General features: G+C 37.1%; 1 protein-coding gene across 6 annotated transcripts in view; it reads right to left on the bottom strand.

Annotated features, from left to right (window-relative positions):
• The window catches only part of Rab28 (RAB28, member RAS oncogene family), a 77,080-nt gene that overhangs the window by 41,889 nt on the left and 15,476 nt on the right, over positions 1-19,715 (bottom strand). For all 6 annotated transcript variants that reach the window (XM_087582126.1, XM_087582127.1, XM_087582129.1 and 3 more), the window contains exon 4: positions 14,274-14,403. In XM_087582126.1, coding sequence (XP_087438252.1) covers positions 14,274-14,403 — 130 coding nt within the window. The remainder of the gene's footprint in view (positions 1-14,273; positions 14,404-19,715) is intronic.

Below are 19,715 nucleotides of genomic sequence, written 5' to 3'. Positions count from 1 at the left end.
GATTCAACATATGTAAATCAATAAAGGTAATCCACTATATAAACAAACCAAAAGAAAAAAAACCACATGAGCATCTGATCAAATACAGAAAAAAACTTTTTAAAAAAAATCCAACACCCCTTCATGATAGACGTCCTGCAAAGATTAGGGATACAAGTGACATAGCTAAACATAATAAAGGCAATTTACAGGAAGCCTATAGCCAACAGTAATTAAATGAAAAGTCAAAGCAAGTCCACTAAAATCAGGAACAAGACAAGACTGTCCACATCTATTCAATATAGTACTTGAAGTCTTAGCCAGAGCAATAACTAAAGAGTACCAGGAGATATGAATTGAAAGAGAAAAATTAAAGTATCATTATTTGCACATAATATGATAACACACATAAATGACCCTCGAAATTCTACCAAGGAACCCCTACAACTGATAAACACTTTCAGCAAAGTACCTAGATATAAAATTAAATCAAAAAAATCATTAGCCCTCCCCTATAAAATGGAAAATGGACTGAGAAAGAAATCAGGGAAACAACCCCTTTCACAATAACCTCAAATAGTACAAAATATCTTGGTGTAACTTTAACCAAGCAAGTGGAAGACATGTATGACAAGAAGGTCAAGTATCTGAAGAAAGGAAGATATCAGAAGATGGGAAGATCTCCCATGCTCATCAATCTGTAGGAGTAACAGTAAAAAATGGCCACCCTACCAAAAGCAATCTGCAATGAAATCCCCATTGAAATTCCAACACAATTCTTTGAAGATCTTAATAGGACAATTCTCAACATCATATGGAAAAACAGAAAGTCCATGATAGCTAAAACTATCCTGAACAATAAAAGAACTGCTGGAGATCTCATCATTCCTGATTTCAAGCTGAACTACAGAGCTACAGTTAAGAAAAAAAGTATTGACATAAAAAACAGACATGTTGATCATGATAAATGGAATCAAATCGAAGACCCAGACATAAATACACACATGTATGAACATCTGATTTTTGATACAGCCAGAAATATACGGTGGAAAAAAGAAAGCATCTTCATGGTCAAGTTAAAGACTTACATAGAGATGAAAGTAAATAGACCTATATTTATAACCCTTCACAAAACTCAATTCAACATAAAGCCAGATACACACAAACCTGATAGAAGACAGAGTAAAGAATAGCCTTGAACGTACTGGCACAGGAGATGACTTTTTGATCAGAATATCGATTGCATAGGCATTAAGATCAACAATTAATAAATTGAACCTCATGAAACTGAAAAGCTTCTGTAAGATAAAGAACACTGTCATTCAGACAAAGCAGCAACCTACAGAATGGAAAAATATTTTTAACCATCTCCACATCTGAAAGACGACTAATACCCAAAATATATAAAGAACAAGAAACTAGATGCCAAAAAAATATATAAATAGTCCAATTTTAAAAGGGAGTGAAGATTTAAACAAAGAATTGTCTATAGAGGAAACTCGAGTGGCTGAGAAAGTTGTAAAGAAATGTTCAACATCCCTACCCATCAGGGAGTGCAAAGCAGAACGACTCTGAGACTCCATATTACACCTGTCAGATGGCTAAGAAAATGACAGAGTGACAGCTCATTCTGTAAGGATGCAGAGCAAGAGGAGCCCTCCTCCATTCTATAAGCAAACTTACATGGCTGATATAACAATCAATATAGTGATTCCTCATGAAGTTGGAAGTGGATCTACCTCCAGATCCAACCAAACCACTCCTGGGCATGGACCCAAAGGCTGCTCCATCCTACCACGAAGTCACTCACTCAGCCATGTCCATTGCAGCTTCATTCATAACTGCCAGGAACTAGAAACAGCTTAGATGCTTCCTCAACAGAAGAATGGATAAAGAAAATGGTAAATTTATGTAATGGTGTATTACTTGGCTATTTTTTAAATGGCATCATGAAATTTGTAACACATGAATGGAACTAGAAAAAAAATCATCCTGAGATAAACCAGACCCAGAAAGAAAGATAAAGGTGGTATGTATTTGCTTGTAAGTGGGTATTTGCCATTAAGTAAATGATGATCCGGCTATAATCCATAGACCAGGAGTGGTTGGGTAGAGAGGTGGGGTCTATGTCTTCTTGAGAGAGGAAAATAGAACAGATTTAAGTGTGGACTCAGGGTGAGTGAGGACAGAAGTTGGGGGTTAGGGAACAGGTGATAGGGAGATGGGTGCAAAGGGAAAGAAGGAAAAGAAAAAATCATCTCTGCAAAATGGTGTTTGTTTGCCTACAACACTAAGTTAAAATCATGGTCTCCTCTAAAATCTCAGGACCAAATACATGTAAAATTACACAATCTGACAACTGGCAACTATATAGGGTTTGAGGAATTATATCAGTGGTGCTATGTTCTCGTCCCTCTTTCAATTCTTCTAGAGTTATTCATGTCTATGAATGTTTGCCTGCTTGGGTGTATACACACCAGGTGCGTGCCTGGTGTCCATGGTGTTCAGAGAATGCTGTCAGCATCCTGGAACTGCAGTTACAGATGACTATTAGCTGCTATGTGCTTTAAAAATTGAGGGAAATGAAGAAATATCAGCAAAGAAATTGGATAATGGCCAATGGAAAGAGGAGGACAATCTGAGGTGTCCTATAAACCAAATGCAACTGTGTTTTAAGAAAGGAATCAGCTGCCAGAGAACACAGAGCCTCTGTAAAAGCTTCAAGATTCTCTACTGCTGAGCCATCTCTTCAACCTCTTCACCCCTCTTTTCATCTATAAAGATGACTCAAAGTGGTTAATTCAATTTCCCAAGGTCACACAATACAGTAAAAATCACAGCACCAATTTTTTTAAAAAAGGTTTTTTGATCCCCAGTTTCTTTAATTAGATTTGTCCTATACTTAGTACAAATATAAACTATAGTAAACTATTAAAAGGGCCTAATTTTTATCATTAAAATCAAATCACCTTTTCGCAAAGAAATCTGTCTTACAGATGTTTTTAATATTTTTTAATACTTTTTATTCTTCTCTAACTTATTACATCTGAACTAGTTTCACTTCCCTCCACTCCTTCCAGTCCTTCCTCCTCCACCTCTCCTCCCCCTGAGATCCACCCTCCTATGTTTCCCTTCAGAAAAGAGCAAGGATCTCAGGGATATCAACTGAACACAGGATAGTAATCTAATATTTAATAATTTCTTCTAAAATTTTAAATCAGTGGCATACTGTAAAGGAGACAAAAAGAGACTAGGAGCTGACTATGCAGTCAGTCTAATACCCACTTCAGACAGCTCACAATTGCCTTTTATTCCGGCCCCGGGGATCCAAAGGGCTCTTGGGCTTCCATGGGCACCCATAACGGTACAGAATATTTTTTAAATGATTACACAACTCCCCAAAACAAAGAAAACAAAACTAAACACATAATTTCTTCAGCTAGGTAATTTGCCACACAGTCAAAATGATTTGAGGCAAGTTATCTAAAAGCACTACAAAATAACAAAATGCCATCACTGACGTGGGTATCAGGTAAAAAGCAGGTTTTGGTTATGGCTATAAAGCAGTAGTCATTCGATGTTCTCATCCCCACAGCAATCTGAAGGCACGTTTACACAGCACATATGGAAATAGGATTCATCCAAGTAAACTACAATGAGGCCAACACTCCCTGGAGTGCTGTACGCATGTAAAGACCCGGGATAGAGAGCTGCTTCTCATCTAGACTCATGCACTTTCTTGCAATAGCTTCTATTGAGCAAATAATCCCGACTGTGCTTTAAACTGTACATGTAAAGAAAAAAAGCAATGAGAATAGAAGCAGCAGGTCTACCTAAAATAACACCTGGGGTCCAGTGCTCTGGAACTGTTATATTCAAAATATAAAAAAATTAAAAAGATGCAAAGTAATAAAAAATGAGGAAAGGGGCAGAAGGTCTCAGTTTAGAAGTATAAACAGAATGAACTTCAAAATCCTTAAAAGAGTTGTTTATGCTTATAAATTGAAGCGCTCTGAAATAAATGTCCTTGCTATAATACTGTAGCTGATAAATTTTATAGGAGTTGATATGAACCCTTCAGGGTAAGAATCAAATGTTAACTATTTAGTAATCTCATCTATTTACTATCCAGATAAAAGAATTTCAAAGCCTCAAAGGATTTACAGTATAAGTAAACATGTTTCTATAATTCTACACAGCCATTTCTCACAGTTTATTAACAACAAGAAAAGGCTTTTAAAAGCTTTGTGATAATTTTATTGAGAGAATGAATGCAATTTTCTGCTTCAAATGCACTTATTTTTCTAATACATGTCCACTGAGTACAGAGAACACAACTTATAGGGTATGTTAAAATGTAACCTTTCAACTTCCCAGTGTAAAACATCACTTCCTGGGCAGATAGTACTCCAGGGACAATCAATCACTGTTAGGAAGAATATACACTCAACATTGTTAAATAGTCCTGATGCACTCTTCTCTATGCCCTCATCTGTCATGAAGATTGTTTAAAAATCTGAGTTATTAGTCTTTATTTGGGAAAGGATCTGGTTAATATCTTTAAGAGCAGAAATCATTCATCCATCCACTCTATGCTGGTGCATGGTAATTCCTGCCCCCAATACATGTTCCTGATAACCACCCTACCACCACTAACCGAGAAGCTATAAATCAGGGTCAGGGCAGCTCCCATGTAACCCCTGTTAACTCTGTTTACAATCTGTCCACCTCAGAATGTGAGCTAGCTGTAAGAAGCAAGCTGACGGATCAGATGGTAGGAAAATGTAACAGATTAAAGAGAGAAAATGACAAATTAAGATGGCACGTAATTATAAAGCATGGACTGAGTTTTAAATCAATCTTTTAAGAAGTTAGCATTCCCAATTTTTCATTTAATTTGTCATAACCTTGCTTAAAACACTGAAGAGAAATTAAAACTATATTTCAATGCAGACAAAAATTAAAATCTTGGAAATAAACCAAAGTACAGGTTTCTAACATGAAAAAAACAAATTAGTAAACAGCAAACATTCTAAATTTTTCATATTTATGTAATCAAAGAAATTACATGAAATCTCTATTTTGTTTTAAACATGACTGAGTATAACATAACTGTGATGCAGTTTCTAAGAAACTCCCCCTGGCAATATTTCCTAAGGTAAAATCCAGGAGACAATTGGCCTTAGGACATCTAATGATACCTTTTCTGTATTGAGAAAAACCATGTTGTATGCATGTAGGAAGTTCTCAAACAATTTTTTTAAAGAGAGAATGAAAATCATTTCCCTGACTAACAGTTTGGGCCACAGGCACTTCTTTCTAGTTTCAACCATCTTCATGAATAGACTTTTATCCATTATGCAGGTAATGATATCTTAATTTTCATAAAGTTTAGTTTTAGTGTAGAAAAGCACACAAGAAACAGTATCAGATGACAAGAGCACATAAATGACTGAGCACAATAACAGCAGAGGCCTAGGTGGCTCCTTGAGACTGAGTTGCCAAAGGCAGTAACTTTAAGATGACTATTAGAATAAAATGAGAGTGAGAAATAGAGCTAAGGGAAAGCAAAGACCAAAGGAAAACTCATGTCTTGCAGAAGACCTGAACTTGGATGGCTTATGAAAAGAAAGGCAGAGGAGGGTGGAGAAACGAGGAACAAGCCTTGAACAAAGATGATGAAATCTGCAAGGCAGGCCAGAGTCAAACCACCTACACCTTGTAAACTTGGAAGAGACCGGATTTCACTCAGAACAACGAAGAAGGATTAAAGGTTTTAAGTAGGAGCGGCCTATGAGTTTTCCTTTGGCACCTAACTGAACACAGCAAGGTGCAGGAACACTAGTCAGGAGGCTCTCTGTAGAGAGGTATGGCCAGACCCACCAAAGTGTCTGTAAGTGAACACAATAAATCAACTACTCCTAAGCTCTGCAACACGGCTTCTTCAAGCTAGAGGTCCCCAAAGCTGGAAAGGCACGGCTCTCAACAGCAAAGAAACAGGGAGTAAGCCAGGTGGATTCAGTTCCCGGCCTTTTATGCATATAATTGTTTCCAGATGTAACATGGCCAAAGATCATAACAAAATCAATAACCACTTCTTGAGCAGTGCCTCTGGCTCAATCTTTGAGAAGTTAACAATGGCCAGCTTAGTATGCCATAGCTATCATTGTAAAGTTTGTTGAATAAATGGCCCTCCCCCAGCACATAGGGAGGGGGAGAATAAGATAGTGACAAAGAATTTCCTAAAAATCATTCCCTCTATGACAGTTTCATAGGACATCTACTTAGGATCTAATGGGCTGTAATTTGTGATCATCCAGATAAAAGCTATGCATATTCCATGCTTTTAAAAAACTATAATTAATACTGAAATAAAAATTGAGTGTTTCCTATATATAAAACATTCAATTTTATATAATATACTATTTCATTTAATCTTTAAACTTATCAAACAGAAACTACTATTCTCATTTCCAGGTGTAAGGAATCAAGACTTAAAGATATGAAGACATACAGTTTTGTTAAATACAGAAATTGTATTTGTAAAGTAAATCTCTCTATATCCAAAGCCCTGTGATCCTAAACTACATTCTATATTTCAGGTACTATCTTAGGTTGTACAAATATCACTAACTAATGTCTGACATATTTTTAGAATAGAATATAGGCTAGAAATGTTCTATTTTTCTAAAAATGTTTCCATTTTCAATAAAAGCAAGTAATTACATACTCTACTAATGATAAGCTCACAACATGTTATGAATATGTCCTCCTACTAACTTTAACTAAGACTTAAATATAGCTGTTAATATTTCTACAAACTGTATTTTTGTTCAACATATTCTTTAACTTGTAAGAAATAGAACACAACAGTGAGTTTATCTCAAGATCCTGCCGCACCACTCTTGGGCATATAACCAAAAGATACTTCATTCTAGTATAAACACACTTGCTTAACCATGCTCATCACTGATCTACTCATAATAGTAAGAAATTGTAAATAACCTCTATGCCCACAACAGATGAATGGATAAAGATACTGTGGTACATATATACATACTGGAATATTACTCACCTATTAAAAATGAAATTATGAAATTCAGAGATAAATGGATAGAGACAGAAAAAAATCACTAAGTGAGGTAACCCAGACCCACAAGGACAAATATGATATGTATTCATTTACATGTGGATGTTGTAAGCCCCTCAGACAGCCAGTCCCTGTTCCTGAGGACTTCCAACCATCCGGCTCTGCCCACAGAACACTCCAATGGTCATAAAGACTGGCTCCAACTCCTCCAGATGCAGGTGACCAACCTCCACCCTACAGAGTAAAAAGCCTACTTGAAATCCCACCAACCCCAGAGCTTGACCCAAGCTCAGGAATTGAAATCCCACCCTGGAAAGCTCTGCCCCCAAGAGACCCTAGATGAAGTCTACTTCCACAAGATAGAAACCACACCCAACACTGCTTGAGTGATCAAGAACTGGAAACTAAATAGCCCAGGGACCTAGAATAAAACCAATTACTATTGCTCTACCAAAATTACATACCAATAAAATGACTCCTACATTCTGCTATACTCATTGGTCAGTGCTTTGCTTAACCATCATCAGAGAAGCTTCCTCCTACAACAGATGGGAAGAAATACAGAGATCCACAGCCAGACAATGTGTAGAGTGAAAGACCTTGAAGCATTAAGGCCTAAACAGGGTGTGTTTAGGTATGCTGTCTGTTCTGGGTGGGGGGGGACCCTCAGGGCTCAGGGAACCCTCAGAAGAGACAACAGAAAAAAGTGTAAGAGCTGGAGGGGACAGAAGACATCAAAAAAAAAAAAATCAAGGCCTTCTAAAACAGTACAACTGATGTATAACGTGAACATATGAACATCAGAGACTGTGGCAGCATGCCCAGGACTATGGCCAGATGGTATCCCAAAACTGAGAGATGTGGACACATGCCACACCCTTAACCAAAAAGATAGCTACAATTGATAATCTCTTGCAATGAAAAATTAGTTTTCTCCAACGGAGTCTCACTGGGGAAACAAACCACTCTTAATGGTGGGTTCCATGCCCAGCAGTAGACAGCAAACCCAAAATGAAGTCAATAACCTTACAGGTCCTTTGGGTATACACTATGGCCCCTGGTTTTGTGTTTATATGGAATCCCTGTGTGTGTAAAGGATGTGGGTTATGTTATTATTATTCCTTAGGTGCCGTTTGTTTTCTAAGGAAAGACAGAAGGGCCCGTGGATCTGGATGGAAAACAACTAGGAGGAGATAAGAGAGGAGAAACCATAATCAGAATGTATTGTATGAAAAAATCTTTGAATGAAAACAATAAATGAAATAAAAATAGAAACACATTTCAGCCAAGGGTAACCATGTTTAAACAACAGTATAACAAACCAATTTCCACTCTTAAATCCATTTTTTCTCTTGCTTTGATAATGTGTTGTCTTTTGTATACTTTGCTACTTTTAAATAGTTGTATTTCCAAATAGAAAATGAATACACATTATTATATTAATGGAACATCAATTTAGAAACACAATTGTAAAATATTCAGAAGACTCAAAGTTAAAGACCTAATAGGCTTAACTGTAGAATAATCCTTCACTCTATAATCACATGAAATTAGGCCAATGAAAGATTATACAGTAAATAAGTCAGGAAACATTTACCTATAACCTGTGTCATATATGCAACAGTCTTTGTGACTATATTCTATGTGTCATTTTGAAGGGGAATATTATAAATACATAGTGTTGACTGCACTCTGTGCACATCCAGACGCCAGAGGAAAACACCAAACGCCATCTGGAACCCTGGTGCACGGAGGCTCCCGGAAAGAGCGGCGCAGATCTTCCCGGTTGCTGCCACCGCGGAGAGGACTTAGGCAGTACCCCACGAGCAAACTTGAGCCTTGGAACCGCAGGTAGGACCAACTTTTCCACTGCAAGAAACCTGCCTGGTGAACTCAAGACACAGGCCCACAGGAACAGCTGAAGACCTGTAGAGAGGAAAAACTACACGCCCGAAAGCAGAACACTCTGTCCCCATAACTGGCTGAAAGAAAACAGGAAAACAGGTCTACAGCACTCCTGACACACAGGCTTATAGGACAGTCTAGCCACGGTCAGAAATAGCAGAACAAAGTAACACTAGAGATAATCTGATGGCGAGAGGCAAGCGCAGGAACCCAAGCAACAGAAACCAAGACTACATGGCATCATCGGAGCCCAATTCTCCCACCAAAGCAAACACGGAATATCCAAACACACCAGAAAAGCAAGATCTAGTTTCAAAATCATATTTGATCATGATGCTGGAGGACTTCAAGAAAGACATAAAGAACTCCCTTAGAGAACAAGTAGAAGCCTACAGAGAGGAATCGCAAAAAACCCTGAAAGAATTCCAGGAATCCACACACACAATCAAACAGTTGAAGGAATTACAAATGGAAATAGAAGCAATCAAGAAAGAACAGAGGGAAACATCCCTGGATATAGAAAATCAAAAGAAGAGAAAAGGAGCTGTAGATACAAGCTTCACCAACAGAATACAAGAGATGGAAGAGAGAATCTCAGGAGCAGAAGATTCCATAGAAATCATTGACTCAACTGTCAAAGATAATGTAAAGCAGAAAAAGCTACTGGTCCAAAACATACAGGAAATCCAGGACTCAATGAGAAGATCAAACCTAAGGATAATAGGTATAGAAGAGAGTGAAGACTCCCAGCTCAAAGGACCAGTAAATATCTTCAACAAAATCATAGAAGAAAACTTCCCTAACCTAAAAAAAGAGATACCCATAGGCATACAAGAAGCCTACAGAACTCCAAATAGATTGGACCAGAAAAGAAACACCTCCCGTCACATAATAGTCAAAACACCAAACGCACAAAATAAAGAAAGAATATTAAAAGCAGTAAGGGAAAAAGGTCAAGTAACATATAAAGGCAGACCTATCAGAATCACACCAGACTTCTCGCCAGAAACTATGAAGGCCAGAAGATCCTGGACAGATGTCATACAGACCCTAAGAGAACACAAATGCCAGCCCAGGTTACTGTATCCTGCAAAACTCTCAATTAACATAGATGGAGAAACCAAGATATTCCATGACAAAACCAAATTTACACAATATCTTTCTACAAATCCAGCACTACAAAGGATAATAAAGGGTAAAGCCCAACATAAGGAGGCAAGCTATACCCTAGAAGAAGCAAGAAACTAATCATCTTGGCAACAAAACAAAGAGAATGAAAGCACACAAACATAACCTCACATCCAAATATGAATATAACAGGAAGCAATAATCACTATTCCTTAATATCTCTCAACATCAATGGCCTCAACTCCCCAATAAAAAGACATAGATTAACAAACTGGATACGCAATGAGGACCCTGCATTCTGCTGCCTACAGGAAACACACCTCAGAGACAAAGACAGACACTACCTCAGAGTGAAAGGCTGGAAAACAACTTTCCAAGCAAAGGGTCAGAAGAAGCAAGCTGGAGTAGCCATTCTAATATCAAATAAAATCAATTTTCAATTAAAAGTCATCAAAAAAGATAAGGAAGGACACTTCATATTCATCAAAGGAAAAATCCACCAAGATGAACTCTCAATCCTCATCTTCGATTGGTTTATATACAAGTGTGCAATTTCTAGGCTTGAAAGTAAAATGATGCTATCTGGTGCTGGATAGAGGAGACTTATTTTTTATTATGGCAGCTTGCTATTTTTGTAACATGGTGATTTGGTTGAACACAATAAAGTACAGTAGTAACTGATCTCCCCCTCTTCCTGGATGAGTGAGGAGATGATTAAATGTTGATGTCAGCATCCATGAGCATATTCAGATGAGCTTCTGCTTCTGTTGAAAAGGATGCTGTGTTTGATTGTGGTCCGAAGCTTTGAAGCACTACTTGGCATCTCCTTCCTTGGAGGTCTCACTGTTTTAACATAACAGATTTGATAGCTTGTTGGTAAGGTGAGGTCCAGCTTGTCTCCACTAGGTCATCTTCATGTGAATCCGGTGGTTATACGGTTTTGTTCTAGGGATATTTCATTTTTTTAATAACGGTTTTAGCTGACATTCATGGAGAGAATGAATCCTTAGAAGTGTGCCACTAGTGAAAGGAAATCCTGTCTAGAGTATGTTTCTTTACAAAGCTGTGTCACACCATCCTTTGGGCCCTCTGCTGGAAACGTAGAATCAAGTCTCAAATAATGCCTTTTAAATTGTATCCTCTAGTATTATAGATGTAGGACAGTACTGTATCATACCTCTGTGGATGTAAAATAGCTTGTACCTGCTTTATGATACGTAGTAGTGACCGTGCTTTATCAGAGCTGTTTTTAATGATGTTGCTCAGAATGTTTTCTTTCCAGATGATGATTGAGAAGCTAATTTAAAAAAAAAAAAAAATGGTGCCAGGTACCACAAGAGTAACAGAACTGTGCTGTTTTCTCGGGTTTTGTTTTTCTTACTTTTTTTTTTTTTTAATGGAGTGTGCTGGATGTCTCTACAGTTTTGTTCAGATGACTGCAGAACCTAGAAAAGCTGTTGCTGCTGTTGATGCATAACACACTGCTATTATTGGTCTTTTTATATAAATATAAATATATATATACAGATATATAATTTGAATTTTTTGTAACTTTACCTGTGCTGTCAACTTTCGAAAAAAGTATCCCCGTTTACAGTGTTGAGTTGGCACTGTACAGAAATTAACAGCCATATTGGTCTAGAAATGTTGAACTTAAGTTTTTTCCATTTGTACAGGGGTAACACACTGTATTAAATATGTAAGGTCTTATCTACGTGGGTTTGATTACAAAAACTAATAAAGTATTCTCTAAATTAAAAAAATAAATAAATAAATAAATACATAGTGTTTTAAGAAAAGGATGATCACTAACTCAAAAATGAAAAGTATGAATTTTATAACAGTAAACCTCAAATACAATAGTCTATTAATTTTCTAAAAAATATTTAAATAACTTACATAAAGTCTTATTTTTAATACCTGGGCATAACACCCCCAGCCTAGACTAGTATTTCATCAAGTTGTTAGTATCAATCAACAGTGGATGTGTTACAGGATAACCTAAGCACACAGCAGACTGTATATAATTATATACACTATGCCATTATCCCAGATGATGGTTAGATTATATCCTGAAAGAAATGAAAACAATTCGCAATCCCACTCTCCTCTACAGCTTCCAATACAGTGATGGGAAACCTCCAACAAAAGTAACAGTAGAATATAAGTTAATGCTTTGGTAACATGACAACTGACCAAGAAATTATCATCTAAAATGAAAAGCTGCACACAGAAATAGAACCCAAAGTGACCAAAACCTATTATTTGGAAAGGAGATTTCAATGAACTACAAATCATAATCCACTCCAAAAGAATTACTTATAAAACAGATGTGCAATTTTTAGCTAAAACTAAAGAAAAAACACTACAATTTCTACCAAAGGCCATGCCACTTCGTGACATATAATACTTTTTCTAGACAGCTGACAGTATTATTTTTAACTCTGCAGAGAAATGACTTCACACCTGTTTTGTAATGGTTTTAAATTAGAGATTAGGTTTATTAAATCCTTGTCTTGGTATATAAAACAGAATATACGGTGCAGAAATCTAGGTCACCCTTTAGGAAATATTATTCCCTAAATAATTACAGAGAAAAATGTATTGCATGTTTCAGTCATTTAGAGACATTAATTCTCTTGGTGGTATAAACAGGCATTGACTTAACAACTTTTGCACTCAAGAAAACAGTTCCCAACTAAATCCTCCATGGTATAATTTAAGTTCATTTTCTCTTTCTCTGACCTCAAGTAAATTGGAGAATATCAGATTATACCATAATACCTCCTGCATCTAAAAATCTCTTATTAATATTTTCTTTTCCAAGATACTACAGGTCAATGAACCAAATAGTAGTTGAGTCCCTGGTTCAGTTTTATGATTTCTAGTTCAAGAAACTGATCTCGGGGTTGGGGATTTAGCTCAGGGGTAGAGCGCTTGCCTAGCAAGCGCAAGGCCCTGGGTTCGGTCCCCAGCTCCAAAAAAAAGGAAGAAAAAGGAAAAAAAAAAAGAAACTGATCTCAAAAAATTACTTATCCATACTTTTTACCAAGTATTTCTCCCTAACACAATATACTCAACACACACACACACACACACACACACACATTATCTGCATTTCAGAAATAAACTCTAAAAATTTCAGGAAGTTTATAAAACTGGGAATAAGAAACTTCTACCCAAGCATTATTCCTTCTATAGAATAGCCATAAAGGAAGATGTCACAAAGCCCCAAGAACAAAGCTGAAGCTACAGTATGGTGTCATAAAATCTAGAGCTGGGTTGCCATTCTTAACAGTCCATGTTGTTTCCTGAAGATCGCAGGAAGCCAGAAGATACACTATCAGTCTTGAACTTAAAAAGCAGCCAAAAGCCACAGAACAATTATGACAGAGCAAGCCTCGAAAAAATTACTGAACAGCAGGTCTTAATCTCCCTGTAATGACTGTTCACATGGTTGGAAGTTATTATTAGAGTGTAATGTGAGTCATATCATATACTACAAAGTTCAAAGATTAGATGCTACTTAGGGAAAAAATGTTGACTGGTTATTCATATTTTTAAATTTTTTCTACTTAAACTCCAAAAAAGCTGTTTCCAGATAACAAGTATATTTTAGGAATAAAATGGTCAACAATACAGGCAAATGCCATCCAGACACTCGGGAGGCAGAAGCAGGCAGATCACTGTGAGTTTGAGGCTAGCAGGGTCTACAGGGTGAAGTTACAGGACAGCCAGGACTACACAAAGAAAGAAATCCTGTCTTTAAAAGGAAGAAAAAGGAAGCCAAATGCCTTTGCAAGGTCTCACAAGGACCACCATAATCAACTACCAAAGACCAATGGGCAGACTTTATTTCTTTTAGCTCCAGGGTCTGCTAAGTTCAACATCAAGATGACAGCAAATATTGATGTGAACTCTCTTCCTGGTTTGATGGCCATCTTCCTTCTTCTTTCTAAGGAAAAGAATCCCGTCCTGTTTCTTCTTGTAAGAGCCACTAATCCCACTCATGAGGGCTCTGCTCTCAAGACCCAGTCACTTGGTGAAAGCTATCCCTCTACTTACCATCATATTGGAAACTCCGTCTCAATATCAGTCGGTGGGAAACACAAACATCCAGTCCACAGAAGCAAGAGAACTTACTACACAGAAATAAGTAGTAACGACTTACTTTTATTGCCTACTAAAGCAACCAGGGGCTGAGTTTCTGACTCTTCGCTTACTGTCTTCACCACAGAATACCAATCTTCCAAATTCTCAAAGCTTTGGTAGTTTGTAATATCATATACCAAGAGGATTCCCTGTCGCAAAAAAAATTATAGAATATTTATAACATACTTTTGAAATAATATTAATAATACTCTTCAGAGTTTCAGATATATCAGGTATATTGTAAAAAGCAGTTGTTTTTATATATAAATTGATTTCAACTTAAATGAGTTATAAGTAGAAACAATAACAAATAATCCCGTTTACAATAAATTCTCAAACAAAGACACAATGCAAGCTAAGGTATAATTTTTCAAAACTTTAATTTCCCAATAAGGACCTAAAGAATTCTTAATGAATTCAGGATAAGAAAATTCTATCACAACAAAGCGCAAGGACTGCATACTGCCTCTCACTTGCACGAAGTCAAACATCTGCTGCTGAGGCAATTTCAAATGTCTTCAAAAATGAAGATTCCATGATGTCCCTTGATAGGCAATTTCAGTGTTTAACACAATTTTCTTTAAATGAATTGTGGATTTCCTCTTTTAGTCCTCTGTGCATTTAGAGAACAACTGGAAAGTATCCTCCTTATAATAACCCTTCATATACTTGAAGACAGTTAAGTAACTCCTTACCAGTCTGCTTTCCAGAGTAAATAAACTCTGTTCCTTAAGGCTGCCTCAAAGGGCCTATTTTCTGTCCCTTTAATCATGGCTATTGAGTCTTCCCAGGACACACTACACAGAGTTTTTTGACATCCTCTTTAAAATGAGCAATGTAAAACTGGACATGATACTATAATAAGAGTCCAAGAAAAGCTAAATATAAGAGAGGGGTTGCTTCCTGCCTCTTATATATCACATTCCTTTTTTAATTTATCCCATTATATTATGGAAGGAAGAATTAGAAGTATATACATACACAAAAATAACAGAACTACATTCTTGATTCTCATCCAGTTTGTGGTCAAACACTTACTACACATCTCTGCTTACAGGAGAAGTCACTTGTGGTATTTATGTCTACTTCTTATGTTATAATAATATAACTAGTTTGCATCTGATAAGTATCAAACACAGACTGAGATCTTTTACACCAATCCTCACACCTCCTACAGAGATTGGCATTATCTCCATTTTCCTGATAAACTGATTTATCTGGTTATAATAACCAAGATGACCCAGATAGACAACTGATGAAACGAGGACTGTAGCCAAGGACTAAATGACTGTTTGTCTACAGATGCTATCCCATGCATTATGCTGACTGCTAGGGAGGTGAATGCTAAAGTTCAAGGAAGTCTTCCAGGGTAACTAGATATATAAACAGGTTGGCATACAATTCAGTAGTCACAGCAAGTAATAAGTTAGTAATAAGGGTGGAGTTCTACTGTGGTTGCTATCAATGTGACATTATTAATTATAGACACTACTGGAACACTACATAGCATTTCTACCCAACACATAAACTATAAATGTGAACAACCTTGGGAGCCCAGACAACAGAAATTATAGCAATGAGTAAATAATTCATTTTGACCACATAGCATTTCTAGCAACATTTTTGAGTTTATATGAAAAATTTAATCATGAGTGTATTCAACTCACTCACAAAAACTGCCAAAACTTAAGAGTTGAGTTTCTAAAATAACAAACTGGCTGTTAATATGATCTTCCAGTACTGAGCTTTTATTAAGCCACACTGGCCCTCTTAAGTCACCTATTTTCTTGTCTTTAAAAGTAGATTTCTAGGGAGTAGAGAGATGGTTCAAAGGTTAAGAGCACTTTTCTTCCAGAGGACCTGGTTCAGTTCTCAGCACCTATATGACAGCTGTCATCAGTCTATAAGTCCAGTTTCAGAGGATCTAACATTCTATTCTGGTCTATGGGGGAATCACAAACATGTGACACACAGATAAAACATGCAGACAAAATACCCATACACACTGAAAAAAACTGAATCATAAAATTCCTGTAGTCTCCAAGATCCTTTTCAATTTAGTTATTCTGTAATTTTTAAAAAGTCAGATGTGTTGTCTCACAGTCCTACTTCTAGAACCAAAGAAGCTAAGGCAGAAGGATTGTTGAGTCTAGCCTCTACTATATAGTGATTCTAGAACAGTCTAAACTACAGAGCAAGACCCAGTCTCAAAAACCTTTTTGATCATTGACCAAAATAGAGTTATCTAAAGTAAGAAGTACAATTTCAATTTCTTGAAGAATATAGGTACGAAGCTGAACGCTAGAGATAGCCACTCCCCAATTTACTGACTCTACCTCCCCCTGTTGGGGGTGATGATATTTATTGTTTGCTGAAAGTTCTACCCTTGGATTCCAGGTCTAGACACACCTTTATTTATTCTTTGTGGTCTCACTTTAAAAATGTTTAATACACTTATATGATCAGAAGACTAAGAACACACACTATACAGATAATGTGAAATTAGCACTTTTTAGTCATTTATTTTTATGTACACTGATGTATGTATGTCTGCATGAGGATGTCATATCCCTGGAACAAAAGTTACACAGTAGTGAGCTACTATGTGGGTGCTGGAAATTAAAGCCAGGTCTTCTGGAAGAATATCCAATGCTCTTAATTGCTAAGTCATCTCTCTAGCTCCAGTGTACATGATTTTTATTATCCAATGTCAATCACATTCTCATGGTAACTTTGAGGTGCTTAATACTCATTAAATAAAGACCAATATATGATAACAATCCTTGAGATTGTGGAACCTTTTGATGAATACATGAAAATCTTTATTCAAGGTAGAACAATAGCAGAGTTAGACAAAACACATGCAGGTAGAACACACTGTCACCATGTACTGATAGCTGGCACAGTGGTGCATGCCTTTAAGCCTAGAATTCAGAAGGTATAGGCATGTGGATCTCCAATGAAGGTTCCAGTCCATGTATACTTCATAAACTTCTATTTAATGTAGTTTTACTTAAGAATTATAAGTGGCTGCTTTAGCATTACAACTACAGACCTGATTCACTACAAAAGAAATAATAGCTGCGAGGCTTCTCTGAAATATTTACTCTACCTCTTTATAGGAAGCTCTGCCAATCCCTACTCTAGACCAATGTGTTCCCATATCTCTAAATCAAAAGATTCTTTTGAATTTTTTTAACTCATAAAAAAATAAACTTCATTCACAAACCTAGCTATCCTCTAACCCAAACATTCTCGACACAGTTAAACATCAAAACAACTACTTTATCTTTGTTCTTACCATCATAATTATTACTGGATTTGACTTTCAGTGACAGAAATATCTGAAAAGCTAATATAAAAAAAAACAAAACAATAAAATACAAAAGAAAGTAGGAGCTTTGGTTTCTGACATATAAAGAACTTTGGTCATCATCTCTATCCTTAAGACATAAAGATCGGATTTGTTTCAGGGCTCAGTTCAGAGAACTGAGATCACCAAGGAAAGCCCAGGAAATTAAGACAGTCACAGACAAGACCTACTTCCCTGGATCAGAAGATCCTGGGGTGGTGATATAGGATTATCTACAGTGATGCTGACAACCTGCAGTGAATGAACTGTGGACTGATGCAAGTACGAAGAACTCTGAGCAGCCCAGTCTTCAGACCACACCACACTTGCACAGGATTTACTTGCAGAGCCAAAAAAGGTCCACTCCTGGTTCTGCCAAGGAGAAAGTAACCGTTGCAATACTGTTCAAAGCATTATATCCCTTGGGTAAAAGAAAGTTTCTAACTTCCGATTCCTCTAGCCAGCCTCTCATTGAACTGAAGCTCACTGAAAGACTGACATTCCTCATTAAAATACACAACCTTCCCCTTCTTCCATACTCTAGCACAGTATCAGCAGAGCTCCACGATAAAAGCAACTACAAGCACACCGTTCTACTGAAAAGAGTTCTCTGAATCTAAAAAGCACAGGTTAGATGAAATGGACATTAGAGGAACTGATATCCCTGGCACCTAGAGCTGTAAGTAAAAGGTATAACACATCCAGGGCCAAAGCAACATAAAACTTCATATAAAAGGCCAGTCTTCCTAAATTCTTGTTATTCACTCACTTTGTCCATAATTCAGTAGAAAATTATTAGGCATTTACTACAGGAACTCTTTCTCTGAGGGATGTACAAAAGGATCCACTCAGCAGTATAGGGCACCAAAGACAAAATAAAGTGCATTCCACCAAAATCCAATTTAAAGAACTCATCAGTTTATAGGGCTTACAGAGCTGGTGAGGTATTACTTATAGGAGCACTGTCATATTCCCAGAAACAGTCATATTCCCAGAAGGTCTCCCTCCAGCCTAGATGATGATGGGCCTAGATGGAGTGGCCCATCAGGTAACCTACATACTACATACTCCAGTACCTTGCAAGACCAAGAGGCCAAGTTCAATTACGTTAGAATTGCACACCCATGGCAGACAGGTGTAGGAGGGAGCTGCTGGAATCTCAGTTCAGGATCCCAATAATCTTTCTCCTACCCATTCTTTTTTAAGAGAACACCAACACATCAACAGTCAAAAGCCTCCTCTTAGGGACTAGACCAAGGAATCACCACCTCTCTAATGAGAATACTTTGTATCTGCAGCTGAAGATATGATTTCTCAGATTCCTATGCTTATAACTATGCCTGTCACCTGCTGCAATGCCTCCCCACTGTGATTGACAGCCCTCTGGAACCATAATCCAAAATAAACTCTTGTAGAACTTGCCTTGGTCCCGATGGTTTATCACAGCAACAGAAAAGAAACTAATACAGTGGTTTGGGTTGACTATAATTATTAGAAAAGAAAAAGAACCAATAATCTAAGTTCCTATGATAGGAAACCAAAATAAAGACAATTTCAGGTAAAGCAAGCAAAAATGAATAGAAATAAAAAGTAAAGCACAAATTAATAAAAGTTGAAAAGAGAAGAGTACAAAAAAGATTTCTTTAAAAAAATCAATTACAGGGAAAAGGCAGAGTGAGCAGTATCAGACTGAATAAAAAGTCATCAGTGCTGACATCACAGACATCAAATGGATATATAATCAACATTATGGCTATGAATTTGGCAACATAGGTAAAAATGAACCAAACATCTGATATTCATTACCAGGACTTTTGCTTTTGCTCCCAGGACCTCTACTACCAGCCTCAGCCCCTGGAAGCCTCCTTGGGTAGTCAGCCCCTCAAAGTCCCTCAAAGCTGAGTCTCTCTATCAATCAAGCCAGAGCTCTTCTGACTCCCTCCAAAAACCATAACAAACAAATACAACTTTCTCAGATGTGAAGGGCATTTAACTGCAACTCTAGTCCCAGAACAAGGCTGGCAACTGTGGGATCTAATTACCTTTGCAATGCTGTGGGCATTTAAGTCATTAGCATTTCTCTTGTCCCAGACACTTCCATCACCTCCA

The sequence above is a fragment of the Rattus norvegicus genome, chromosome 14 (genome assembly GCF_021556685.1).
Source record: "Rattus norvegicus strain SHRSP/BbbUtx chromosome 14, alternate assembly SHRSP_T2T, whole genome shotgun sequence".
Lineage (NCBI taxonomy): Eukaryota > Metazoa > Chordata > Mammalia > Rodentia > Muridae > Rattus > Rattus norvegicus.
Note: the sequence above shows the minus strand (reverse complement) of the source record. Positions and strands in the feature narration are given on the sequence as shown.